Here is a 12,733-nt window from a genome sequence, read left to right on the forward strand (position 1 = left end):
TTCCCTGCCCGCGGGGTCATGCCAGCTGCAGAGACGCGGCGCGCCAGCAGAAATGGTGCTGCGGTGAGGGCGCCTGAAAGGACCGCGTTCCAGAGCGAGAGGAGAAGGACTTCCACAGCCTTCACAGAGACCACAGCCAAACCCCTGCAGGGAGCGAGACCTTCCACCGCCATGAAGGAAACTACTGAAAACGTGTCTCTGGACCGGGCCAGCTGGAGCCAGGTGAGGTGCGAGGGCTCGGCTGTGCGTGGAGCGGGCCCCGGTGGCACCGCAGCGCCGGCCAGGGCTGGGGGAGGCCGGCGGCCGTCCCGCCCGGCGGGGGCACCGCCAGCGAGCCCCGCTCTGCAACGGGAGCAGAAAGCATCCCCGTCCCCAGCGGAGCACGCCGGGCTGGTGCCATGCAAGCCCTGCTCAGGTGCCACCATGGTGGAGCTGAGAGAGGGTCTCCAAATGTGTGGATGAAGGAGAAGGTCCCAGAGCATATCCTGGACTGGCTTTCCCAGGAAATGCCTTCAGACTGCATCCCCACATTTGCTGGAGAGCACCTGTTTTTAAAAATTAGGCTCAGCCTAAGGGTTCAGAGTGCTTTGGCAGCAGGTTGTGAGGGCTTTCCTGTGGCTTTTCAGGCTGCTTGGTGTGATGTTGCTTTCTGCTGCGTATCTAGACTGAACAAATTAATCAGCCTTGTTTGCTGTGAGGGCAGGAGGTGCATGCACAGATCACGGTCATCCTCCGCCAAAGATACCACAGGCGTGGATAGGGTCTGGTACCCAGGGAACAGGGACTCAGTTTGCCTTGGCTGGGGCATGGGTCTGACAAGCAGGAAAAGCACAGAGCTGTGGGAGAGATGTGGCTGGCTGGAAGGAAAACTGCAGGCATGCACACAGAGCTAAACCCAAAGCCAGAAAGCTGCCTCGGCTAGGACTTCATAATTGCAGCTGCATGCAGAAGGGCCAAGTAGACTCTTGTTATTTTAACTGATATCTCAGAACGTTAAGTTCCAGCTGATAAATGATGAATTTAAGAAAAGAGAAGAAAAAGACTGCACTAGTGCCTGCACACCTGTTTTTTCATAAAGCCTCCAAGTTTACAAGTCCATGTGGAATTCAATAGTGGACATACCTCCACCGAACCTTCATTCTTAGCTGCCAAAGTAGTACATCTTTATTCCTAAAAAAAAAAAAAAAAAAAAAAAAAAAGGTCTAATCTCTTTGTAGTGACATGACATTTATCTCCATTTTGAAAGTTTTCCCTTTTAATCTGAAAGCAACTAAAAAAACCTTAAAAAGCACAGCACAGCATGTTTGGCCCTCACACGTCACTAGAACAAAGTATGTTTCACACTGATTAACAGATAACAGATAACTCATTTCAACCCTTCAGACTTTTGCACTACAGTAACTCATCAGTAATACTGTTACATCCCATAATTACATTTCCCTTTGTGCTTCGTCTTTTCTGAACTCAGACTTTAGCAGCACTAAATAAACTGCAATTAATTAATTGTAATTAACTGTTGTAATCCACCTAACAACTTTTCCAGACCAAGACCCAGGATACTATTTTTCACTCTGAAGAAGACAACAGTCTTTATTTCACATACAGTGGAAAATCAAATGTTCTGGAGGTCAAAGAACTCAACTACCAGGTAAAGATTGTCATTTATACACCTCCCTTCAGCAGGAAGCATATCCAGCAATGCCTGTTTCTATACCAGGCCATTTGAAAAGCCAAATGAAGTTGAAAGAGTTCACACAACTGTTGCGCAGTCAGTTTGTGAGCAGAATCGCACTCTTGGCTGCAATACTGACAGCAGACTAACCCCTGCATTGTAAATACATCCAGTAAAGTTAAGGGATAAGACAGGAAGGGAGATCTGTTTCTAGGCCCTGCTTTATTTCAGTCTTGGGCAAAATTATTCCTCTGAGGGCTGGAGCAGAGGGACTTTCTGTTCAGCTAGGGATGAAAGGAGCCCTTGCTGGCAAGAACAAGTATGTGGAAGGGGATGAAGAGAAGATGACTAACAAGGAGGATTTCAATGAACCAGTGAAATATTTCATCTCCTTCTGACCATGGCATCTGAATAAGATTTCACAATTTTCAGTTTTGTGGAATTTCTAATTATGTTTAAAGTTTGATACATTTAAAATTTACAATAGTAATAAATTACCAAAGTAACAAAGAACAGAGACAGTTTTAGTGATTAACAGAACAAGAAGCAAGGCATGAAAGCATTAGGTGGCTGCAAAAGAACTTCCTTCTATGTATTTCTGAAGATGAACAATAATGTTTTAATATATGCTTTGCTTGTAACCTTGTAACTTTGAAGGTATTTGTTGTTAAATTGTTTATTGCTTGCATTGGAGGGACTTGTTTCCTTCTTTGTTAGGTTAACACAGCATCCCAGATTCCCTGGTATGAAAACCTTGCTCAGATGAAAATGCCCTGGACCTGGAAATCGGATCCCTGTTCCCGCCTGTCAGTCATCCAAAATCTGAATCTAAAAGTGCGAAGTGGTCAGATGCTTGCAATTATAGGAAGCACAGGTAAGAGCAACCACATTTCGTTATATGACCAGCTCTATGGTAAAATGTACACAATCAAGAGCAACACTCTGCAGTCTTTATAATGTCAAAATCTAGCTGAGAAAAAGCTACTGGATGTGTCACCAAAATACATTCCTTAAGTGACATGATGAACAAGGAAACAAAGATCCTGGGAGAGGAGAAACTAAAATTTATTTTCAGACCTGATTTTGTTATGCCCTGCACACATTTTCATTCTGTTTCCTGAGGTGTAGTGAGGTATTGTTACAAGTGTGGCCTTGCAGCCTCAGATCTGCTGGACATGAATCAGTTTCATGGCTCAGATTCAACACAGGCCAATTGCAGATCATACTCAGACAAATGAGGCCAGACCCCATAAGAAAGATCAGTGCCAACTTGCATAACCATAAGCAGGAATGCCATCTGGACTGAAACAGTTCTAACAGGATAAAATACTGCATTTGCATTAGTTAATAGAAACTTGGAAAGAAGAAAAGACAGTTCCTCTTCTGTCCGTGTTACTGCTTTATTACACTGGGGTTTGGGGTTTTTCTTCCATTTTCTGGTGGGACTGGTCAAGGGCGAGAAGAAGTAGACACAGGATCTTTAAAGTGGATACAAAGTGCCATACTTGGGAGGTAAAACGCCCCTGGTGTGTCTCCACTAGAGTCTTAAATCCAGTTAACTCAGTGACTCAGTGAAGATGCTCTCTCCCAAAGGCAAGGCATATTTGCCAGAGAAGTTTTAACTTTATTCTGAAAAAATGAGAGTTTTCTTCCTTATTGCCATGGAAATTTTCCCTTAGCACATATTCTTAATGTAAGTGAAGCTTACCCCAGAGATTCTCCTGATAATAAAAGGAAAAGCTTTGTGATGAAATAACATACTGAGTTATAGATATAGCACCTTTGTAAGGCAACATACACTGAGCACAAACCCCTTTCAGCAAACTAGTCAAACTATTTTCAAAAGCTGTTTATCATCTATTTCATCAAATGCCTTAGTAAAATGGATTAAACTGCTGATGGGTTTCACATTGTCAATGGCAATCAATATGTCACTCTTAAACAGAGCAATACGTGGTTTACAGATGGATGGGTTTCTTTTTTAAGATGTATGTATTAAGAAGCAAGTGTGGAGTTAATCTTTCAACAGGGAGACTAGAAATAAATGACATCTAATCATAAGAGAGTTCTGTGTGTTTACATACAGAATCATACAACAAAAAGGAAAAATTCATTTGCTGTTTAACTCCAAATCAGGTTTTGTTTTCATTGTTTCACTTTTCTTACCTCTGGGTATGAGCCAGCTTTTCTTAATTGTTTAAATGACTTTTTGTCTCATTTAAGTCATAATAATTTTTATTTCAATTGTGATTAATGTTCTTATTGTCTGTATAATCATTCAATGCCTTAGTCATTCAGCTGATCCAGCTGCTGTTTCTGAATTCACAAATCCCTCCACAAAGACAGCTCTTGCTGAGCATTTGTGTACCTGCCCTGCAGCCACGGCAGGACCATCTTTCACCTCTGTTTCGAAAGTGAGAGTTTACCAAAGAGATAAGAGACATTTCTTGTGTTCATGAAGCTGTCCTCAAAGCCCAACTACCCAGTTCTGCTGAGAAATGATGAGGGTTCAAACCACATACCCCATTCCAGAGGAAAGAGATTTGCTGAACAGGAGCTTGTAGTCAGTATTTTCTTTGAAGATCATCCTGTGTCTGCGACTTTGGGAAAACTTCACGAGGGGTTGGCGAAGATACTTTTTTCTTTAACATCTCTGTCTATGACAAGATCACTTTTCAAAACCATCCCTTGGAAATTAATTTTTGATTTTTATTTTTCTAGCTGGTGGAAAGACATCCTTGCTTGACATCATAACCTGCCGGGATCATGGAGGCAAAATAAAGTCCGGTCAAGTCATGATCAACAACAAACCCAGCACTCCCCAGCTTGTTAGGAAATGCATAGCACACGTGAGGCAGGATGACCGACTGCTCCCCCACCTGACTGTCAGAGAAACTCTATTGTTCGTTGCCAAACTGCGCCTTCCAAAGTTTTTTTCAGACTCACAAAGGAAAAAAAGGGTAATTAAGCTGTTGGGAAAAAATAAAGTTGTCAAAAATGTGTCTGACAGGAATTATCCGAGAGATCCTGTGTGTTTGGAGTCAGAACAGCTAATCTGGCATTTTTTAATGTAGATTATGAATTATAAACCTTTTTCATCTTTCAAGATAGAAACCAGCAATTGTTCCAAAGCTCATAAAAAATGACAATCTAGAGAAAGCATGAGAGAGGCTGAAAGACGAACTAAATTTCTGATCGCTGAGTCTTTTTTAATGTTACCTCTAAAATCAAGATTTGTTTTCAAGTGTCTCTAGCACTGAAATATCCAGATGAATTTTAACCGCATTAATCCTATTTTGAGTTTTACCTGTGCACGACTGTGCAAATGAACTCTCGCTCGACGCCTGTCCCCCTTGGGTCCCCGCAGGTGGAGGATGTGATCGCAGAGCTCCGCCTGCGGCAGTGCGCCAACACCAGGGTGGGGAACGAGTACCTGCGGGGCGTCTCCGGGGGAGAGAGGCGCAGGGTGAGCATCGGCGTGCAGCTGCTCTGGAACCCGGGTGAGCACAGGCACACCTTCCTCCCCTGGGGCCCACCACACACTGCTCACACAGGGCATGACTGCATGAAGGTGGAAGCTTTCAGGGAAGAGCCACACTCTCAGTTGCCCCTAGGGCAGCTGGAGGAGTCATTGCACCACCCTCTGCCTCTCCATAGCATAGTCAGTGCTGCCGGTGCATTTGCTTCAACTGCAGTCAGTGCTGATCACTGATAATACTGTAATTATCACAGGAATAGTTCTGTAGACACAGTGTTTCAGCAGCTGACACGCTTCTGCTTCAGTCACCTCTGCCAGTGGAAAAGTGGAGACAGACCAACCCCAGAGCCCCCAGGAGCCTTCACCTACCACTCTAAAACCACCACCATAAAGATTACTCAAATTGCCTGAAGCTACTCTCACAGCAGTGCATTGGTTTGTGCATATCAGTATAAGGTTTGGGTTTTTTCCCACCACATGCTACAAGTTACTTTGGCTTTTACATGGAGACTGTTTCCCTTTCCTCTGACACTGCCCCCATTTACATGTGCAATATTAACAGGAAAGGTAATTTTCTTCACTGTACAGTCAGTCTCTGCAGTCTTGTGCAACTCACTGACATGGCTTCATGGTGCAGGTGAACTTGAAACTTCCACTGCCTTCAGTAGAAGCAGAACATGATGCTAAATCCACAGCTGATTTTGCTGGATTGAATCCCCTCTCTGATCTTATATGTATCAAAAGCACTACAAACCTTGACTGAGCCTCTTGTTGAACAAGATTCCCCATCAGCTTTTTCCCTAGGAAATGGATTTGAAAACTTTTTGCTTGTATTTAGTTGTACTTCTATAGTTATGGGGAATGCAGGTTTTTGCTTTAGTAAGAAGTGATGCTCAGGAATAGATGTACTGAAGTAAAAAAAAAATTGTTTTTTTAAAATTTAAAAATAATGAGTGAAATTTCATGCAATACATCATTCCACTTAGAACATATTTTCCAAACCAAACATGCTGCTTTCCACAGCTAAACTTACTGTGTTTGGCAGGAATACTCATACTTGACGAACCCACATCTGGACTGGACAGTTTCACTGCACACAACCTTGTGATAACATTATCCAGACTGGCCAGAGGAAACAGATTGGTTCTTCTTTCACTTCATCAGCCCCGCTCAGATATCTTCCAACTGTTTGATTTGGTTCTTCTGATGACTTCTGGACTCACTGTCTACTGTGGAACAGCTAAAGATATGGTCCAGTATTTCAAAGAAATAGGCTATCCCTGCCCAAGGTACAGCAACCCTGCGGATTTCTACGGTCAGTATCAAGCACTGTCATAAAAAAAGGGTTACTGGAAGTCATTTGCTTTCCTAAGTGGCTAGGTAACATTGATTTTTATTGACCATGACTCTCTCAGATATTCCTTATAACTAACTCAAATCAATCTTGCAGTAAGTTCAGTTTTTAATGGGATGCTTATTTGTCTGTACAGGAAATGTAGCAAAACCAAGACATACAGACAAAACAAATTTTAAAAATGTTCCTTCTAACTGTGCCAGGTGCAGTAACTTGTTGACATGTTTAGCATACTTATCCCCATGTCTTAGCTGCTTGAAACTTCTTCTCTGGGAATGACACAGATAAACTGATCAACTGCTTTCTGTAGATAGTTCTCTGATTTCTCAATTAAGAAAATGCAGAAGTTTGTTTCCCAGAAGCTAGTTCCTAGTCTGAGACAAACCTGGAACAGATAATGGGGAAAAGGAGTGCTCCCCTCCAGAGCACACTGGAAAGGAGAAAATCCTAATCCAAATCAGCAATCTTTTCACTCCCCAAAGAAAGTTTACGTGGTTTCAAATCCATTATCTTCTGGTTTTTGCAACGTGGAAAGGGAATCTGCCCCTGTTAATTTAATGGCAGGAATCTCTTTACACAGGCTGGTTCAATTCCAGTCCTTAGGTCTTTGCACTCAGGTTGGCCAGAAAGCCTGGCATAGACCTCAGACAACCACAATGCTCTGGAGTAACCTCTTCAGCTGTGCCTGTGTGGCAGGCAGTGCCAGCTGTGCAGAGATAAACAGAAGTTAACCTTGGTGTCAAGCTCCACAAAAAGACCTTTGTCACCATCAGGGTTCAGAGCAGTCCTCAGCCGAGCAGAGCCTTGGGGAAGGCTTGCAGCACCCCTGTATGGGACTGGAGAACAAGAGGCAGGCCTGGGGAGACCTGTAGCTACAGCCTGTGGTTACAGAGACAAACCCTTGTGACGTGGAGGTGGGAGGGCAGAGAGGCAGTGGAAGATCATTGAATGGTATGCACCGAGTCAGTGCCACAGGAAAAGAAAGGCAAAATGGGCAGCAGGAGGGTGGAAATAGGACAGGGTGGCAGAGCAGCCACAGCAAGAGGGAGCACCTGATGGAAACACACAGATGCTGGCTGTGTGTCTGACAGAAACAGGGGACCAGGGCAGAAGGGAAGGCAAAGAATTTCTGATGGACTCCTCCTAAGAGTGGCTGAACAGACGTAATCAGCCCAGTGCAAGGAGTTAAGAAATGTGCAGTGACAGTTCTCTCAGAAAGCATCTGTAAAACACCAGATATGGTCAATCTACACCAAAGGTCACATGGGAAAATACTTTTGTAAGTTTAGATTAAAAAAAAAAAAAAAGCTAAGTCTACTATTATTGGAATGACTATATTGTCCTTAGATAATATTCCTTTTGGACTTTCTCAGCATCAGGTGAGGTTTATGGCCCCTCTGTAAGATACAACTAAGATAGTAACTATAATTTTGCAGAATAAGAAAAAGCATGATTTAAGTCAAAGTCACATAAAAGACTGTAAATGCCTACATGCCAGGAAGGCAATTCAAGGTGTTTTTTCTCAGGACTACTCTCAAGGCACTATGAAAGTTATAAAAATCTGAAATAGTAGTTTATAATACTATAAAAGCAACTATGTAATCTCTCAGTGATTCATTGAGTGACTAGGTAAGAAACATACACATTAACAATCTGTTCATCTCTAATTACCTAAAACAACTGATAGTTTTAACTGTTAGTTAGTTAACACATGTACACAGGTTGGACTGTTTGCTCCCAATGAAATCCCTGATTCTAAACACATCAGGAAGTTATTTCTTCTATAGCGCATGGACTCACATCAAGTAATGTCTTGCAGTTGACTTGACCAGTATCGATAAACAGACTGCAGAAAAGGAGATGGAAAGCCGAAAAAGAGCAAATGCTCTTGCCAACTTGTTCGTAGAAAAGGTCAAACATTTCGATGATTTCTTATGGAAAGCTACTGAAGGAGACAACGCTGAGAACACAGTAATCAAGCAGAGGTAAAGAAAAGAGTGTTGTACAGAAGATCTGGAGTAATAGCTACACCTTGCGCTAATTTTAATTGTTTTTCTCTTTTTCTTTTGGGCAGGAGTTCAGAAGAGGTTATCAATGTGCCTCACCAGTCAAGTGATCAGTTACCAGGAGCCTTAAAGCAGTTCACTATATTATTAAGGTAACCTTATCTTCAGCATAAACAGTTTTGTATCGTGCCCATTTGTATCTAAAATCATCAGAAAGAGGCACAGAATGTCCCACACCAACTGTCTTCCTTCAGGCTTTCAGCATTTTAGACCTGAAATACTTGGTGGCTCCAGGTGCTTCGTAGGTTTGATTAGGTAAAGTCCTTTACAGAAACTAGGTGCCCAACTCCTGTCCTAGCCAAAGCCAGCAAGTTCCAAGAGCTGATTTTAGCACTGTTTGGGGCTGTGTGTCTGAATAAAACCGGCGTTAGTGAGTATTATATCTTACGGTCAATATTGCTGTTTTCCCAGTCGTCAGGTCTCCAATGACTTCAGAGATCTTTCAACATTATTAATCCATGGATTTGAAGCCCTTCTTATGTCATTACTAATTGGATTTTTGTACTATGGCCATGAAAAAAATGGACTCTCTATTCGTGACACAACAGCACTCCTGTACATGATAGGTGCCCTTATCCCATTCACAATAATTTTGGATGTTATTGCCAAATGTAAGTGTCAGTCTTCTTGTAAACACTATAAGGAATCAAAATCAAAAAATTCTTAAATCTGTGAAAAAAAATTAACTTATTATTACAACCCAGTGTGTTTGCTCCTACTCTGCAGGTCACTCAGAAAGAGCAATGCTTTATCATGACTTGGAAGGTGGAATGTACTCTGTTAGCCCATATTTCTTTGCTAAGGTAATTGGTTTTGTTGCCAGGAAATACAAACAGCTGTCTTGAACATTAAAAAACACAAGCAAACCAAAGCCTTGTGGTATAAATAATCACATTCATATCAGACTTTGTTCTTTTGTGTCTGCCAGCTAAGGCTATCAGTCTCACTTCCTCAGTATTAATAGATTAAACCTTACACAAGTTTAGAACTTTGCCATAAGTCATGGCTGAGATCCCACAACAGAAAAGCCACAGAAGAACTTTTCACTGGGTTCTTTGGCCAAAATGTGAGAAATCTCAGACTCAGATTTCCAGGTTTAGACAATTTTACATACCTGCATATTTAAATCACTGCAGCATCTTTGAAAGTTTGCTTACATATCTTGATCTGTAAAACAAAACACTCGTATCAAATGCTAAAGCAGAGGTAAAACAGAAATGACAAAATGCTGTGATATTTCCAGTAGTTGTTTGGACCTCTATTGGTCTGAGCTAAAAAATGTATTATGTGCATGAAGAGCCAGAGTTTCTAGAATTAAATTTAGAACTTTTAAAAAACTACATTTTTTTTTTTCACAGGGTTTTGAATAATCCCTCTTTTGTGATGTTAGATGAGCTCTGCCTGCCATGGCATCTGTAATTTAGGTTTCCATTTCTGCACAAGATTTTAAATGCTTATTAGTGGTTGCCAAAGAAAAATATTCTTTGCATTGTGTCACAAAGATTGCACATTATTCACAGAGAAATCGATGTAATTTGTTACAACCTTAGTATTAGAGGATAGTAGCAACCTTCTAGTGAAGAACTAATTCTCTCTATATACCTCTTTAGTTATTTGAGAAAATTCCAGTTATGCTTTTGTTTTACAATGAATCAAGTTGCTAACTGGAATGCCTTTGGGACAAGGTGATGAAGGGACCAATAGCCAAATTTGTCTCAAATTTGATCTCACACTAGTTTCAACCAAATTGGGACAAAACATTCAGTTGCCATGAGTCAGTAACAGTATTACTGTTATCAAGCACACCAGCTCACAGCAAAAGTGTATTACGTTCTTAGAAGCTCCCTAAACTCTTAACAAAACAATCTGTAACAATTAGTTTTAGGCATTGACACAGCCAGAGAAAAAATTAGCAAGGATTTGTTTCTGTTGTAGATTGGTTTTGCATGTCACTGGCAAGCCCTAACAGGGAGATGATTGCATTCTAAAGGAGTATTTCCTATGGAGCTTTTATAAACGCTCCATAAATACATCAAGGCACATCTCATGTATTTTTGTATCGTTCACCTTTTTTTATTTTATTTTCCATCTTCCCAAACAGATTCTGGGGGAGCTCCCAGAACACTGCATTTTTGTTATCATTTATGGGCTTCCCATCTACTGGCTGGCAAACCTTGTTCCTGAGCCAGAACATTTCCTGCTGAACTTCCTGTTGCTGTGGCTGGCTGTCTACAGTGCCCGTGCCATGGCGCTTTGGGTGGCCGCTCTGCTGCCCACGTTACAGCTCTCGGCCTTCCTTGGCAACGTCCTCTTCACATCGTTCTACCTGAGTGGTGGCTTTGTGATAAGCCTGAACAGCCTCTGGACAGGTAAGACAAAGCTGCCACCCTCCCTCCAAACTGAAGCATCAGTGGCTTTCATCAGTGACAGTGTGTCCTGTGCAGGAAAACTCTGCTTTAGTCTTACCTTTCTAATTATCTTCTTGGATGGTGACAGTGCGGTCAGGTCATCCATTTTGCATCAGTTTCTCCATCTGAAAATGAGGCAACAAGAAGTTTGGTCAAAAAAGCACTAGTGAAAGGCTAGCTTCTTAAGTGGTTGCTAAATTCTTCAGTAAAAAGAATTGTGTTCAGAAGACGAAGATGGAGCTCCAGGAAGACTTAGTTGACAGGGGGTGTTTGATGGATATGGATATTAGCTGACTCCTGATTTCCCATCTCCTTGTAACTATGTAAAGTATATCTGCCATTTTGTCCAATAATAAACTGTCACATGTTTACAGCCTCTGGCTGTCAAGAAGTGAGACAAACCTGCTGTATTTGGCAGCAGCACAGCAGTATTCGAGGTCTCAAGTTTTGTGTTTGTGTGTATCAATTTCTGTCATTTTCTTTTTCAGTTCCTTTCTGGGTTTCAAAAGTCTCTTTTCTCAGATGGAGTTTTCAAGGAATGATGCAAGTTCAGTTCACTGACACCACATATGAAATGACTGATCGAAACTTTACTTACCAAATACCAGGGAAACTTGTAAGTCAGTAATAAAAATTGTTGCACGTGTTTGATAAGAAATTGGAATACTATTTGTATGCCTGTCATTTTAAAATAGATGGTGTAGGCCTCAAATTCAGAATTGCCATATCAACACATGAAGTTGTGTTACACTTGGTTGTAAACTTGTTCCTAAAGATGGCCTTACAGCAGTCACTCCCTCTATGCCTTTCTTTTAATTGAAGAGAAAACACAAAATAATAAAGGGCAACTCTTTCCTACACCAGCCCCAACTATGCACCTTGCTGGAATTGTTTAGAAGCTGAACTGTGTTCTTCTGAAATAGGAATAGTGTAGCTGCAACCCTCTATCAAACCACCCTGGAAGTTACACTCAAGCTGGAAAACAGGGGAAGGTAGCAGGGGCCAGGGGAGCTTACACATAAAACACACTTCACAGATCCAGCATGAGAATTTTGTGTCTCTTCCTAATTTTGTGTTATTGTTCATTCCAGATCACTCAGGCTATGGACCTGGACTCCCACCCTCTCTATGTGAGCTACATTGTCCTCACCGGCGTCATTTGCAGCTTCCTGCTTTTATACTATTTATCTCTGCGCTTTATCAAGCAGAAATCAACCCAGGACTGGTAAGAGGCGCGGAGGCAGCAGTGCCGCCTCCCTTGCAGGAAGGCAGGGAGGAAGGCTGCCGGTGCGGGAGGCGGGAGCGGCGCGGCTGCCACGGGATGGCAGCAGAGCCCCAGGAGTGGGGCGGGAGCCTGCCACGGGCCGCGCTGCAGCCTGGCCTCTGGGCCGGGGTGGGCTTTGGGCTTTTTGTTTGCTTCACGTACGGTCTGAACCAGCGACAAGGCGCTTGCGAGTCCTGCACGTCTGGAAATAGGGCCGCCGATATAAAAGGACCCACTGCACTCTGTAATAATAGCTAATGTTTTAGTCCATGTTTGAACATACGATGATCACTTACTTAATTCAGAGGGCTACAAGAGAACAGGATCAAAACACTTTCTGTGACATGTATAACATATTAACAGCACAGAGGAAAGCAACACGAAGATTTCACAAGTGCTTCAGAACACGCAAGGGTGGAAAACACAGCTGCTAACTACTCGGTGTTGTAATTGCTTACGTGTTTTAAAGCTTTAGTTCTGTGTTTTTAGAG

At 42.3% G+C, this 12,733-nt stretch overlaps 1 protein-coding gene across 2 annotated transcripts; it reads left to right on the top strand.

The window, feature by feature from the left end:
• Positions 1-4: 4 nt before the first annotated feature.
• ABCG8 (ATP binding cassette subfamily G member 8) lies at positions 5-12,465 on the top strand. Of its 2 annotated transcripts, none has more exons than XM_063390791.1 (13): positions 5-243; positions 1,550-1,648; positions 2,390-2,546; positions 4,394-4,632; positions 5,040-5,172; positions 6,196-6,465; positions 8,324-8,489; positions 8,582-8,662; positions 8,982-9,181; positions 9,297-9,373; positions 10,672-10,939; positions 11,467-11,594; positions 12,070-12,465. In XM_063390791.1, exons 1-13 carry the CDS (start codon positions 19-21, stop codon positions 12,205-12,207), a joined length of 2,181 nt encoding a protein of 726 aa, XP_063246861.1. In that variant the 5' UTR covers positions 5-18; the 3' UTR covers positions 12,208-12,465. The 2 variants fall into 2 exon arrangements, with proteins under 2 accessions (XP_063246861.1, XP_063246862.1); XM_063390792.1 differs by having other exon boundaries at positions 5-222; positions 1,544-1,648; positions 8,579-8,662.
• The last annotated feature ends 268 nt before the right edge of the window (positions 12,466-12,733 follow it).

The sequence above is a fragment of the Prinia subflava genome, chromosome 2, assembly GCF_021018805.1.
Source record: "Prinia subflava isolate CZ2003 ecotype Zambia chromosome 2, Cam_Psub_1.2, whole genome shotgun sequence".
NCBI lineage: Eukaryota > Metazoa > Chordata > Aves > Passeriformes > Cisticolidae > Prinia > Prinia subflava.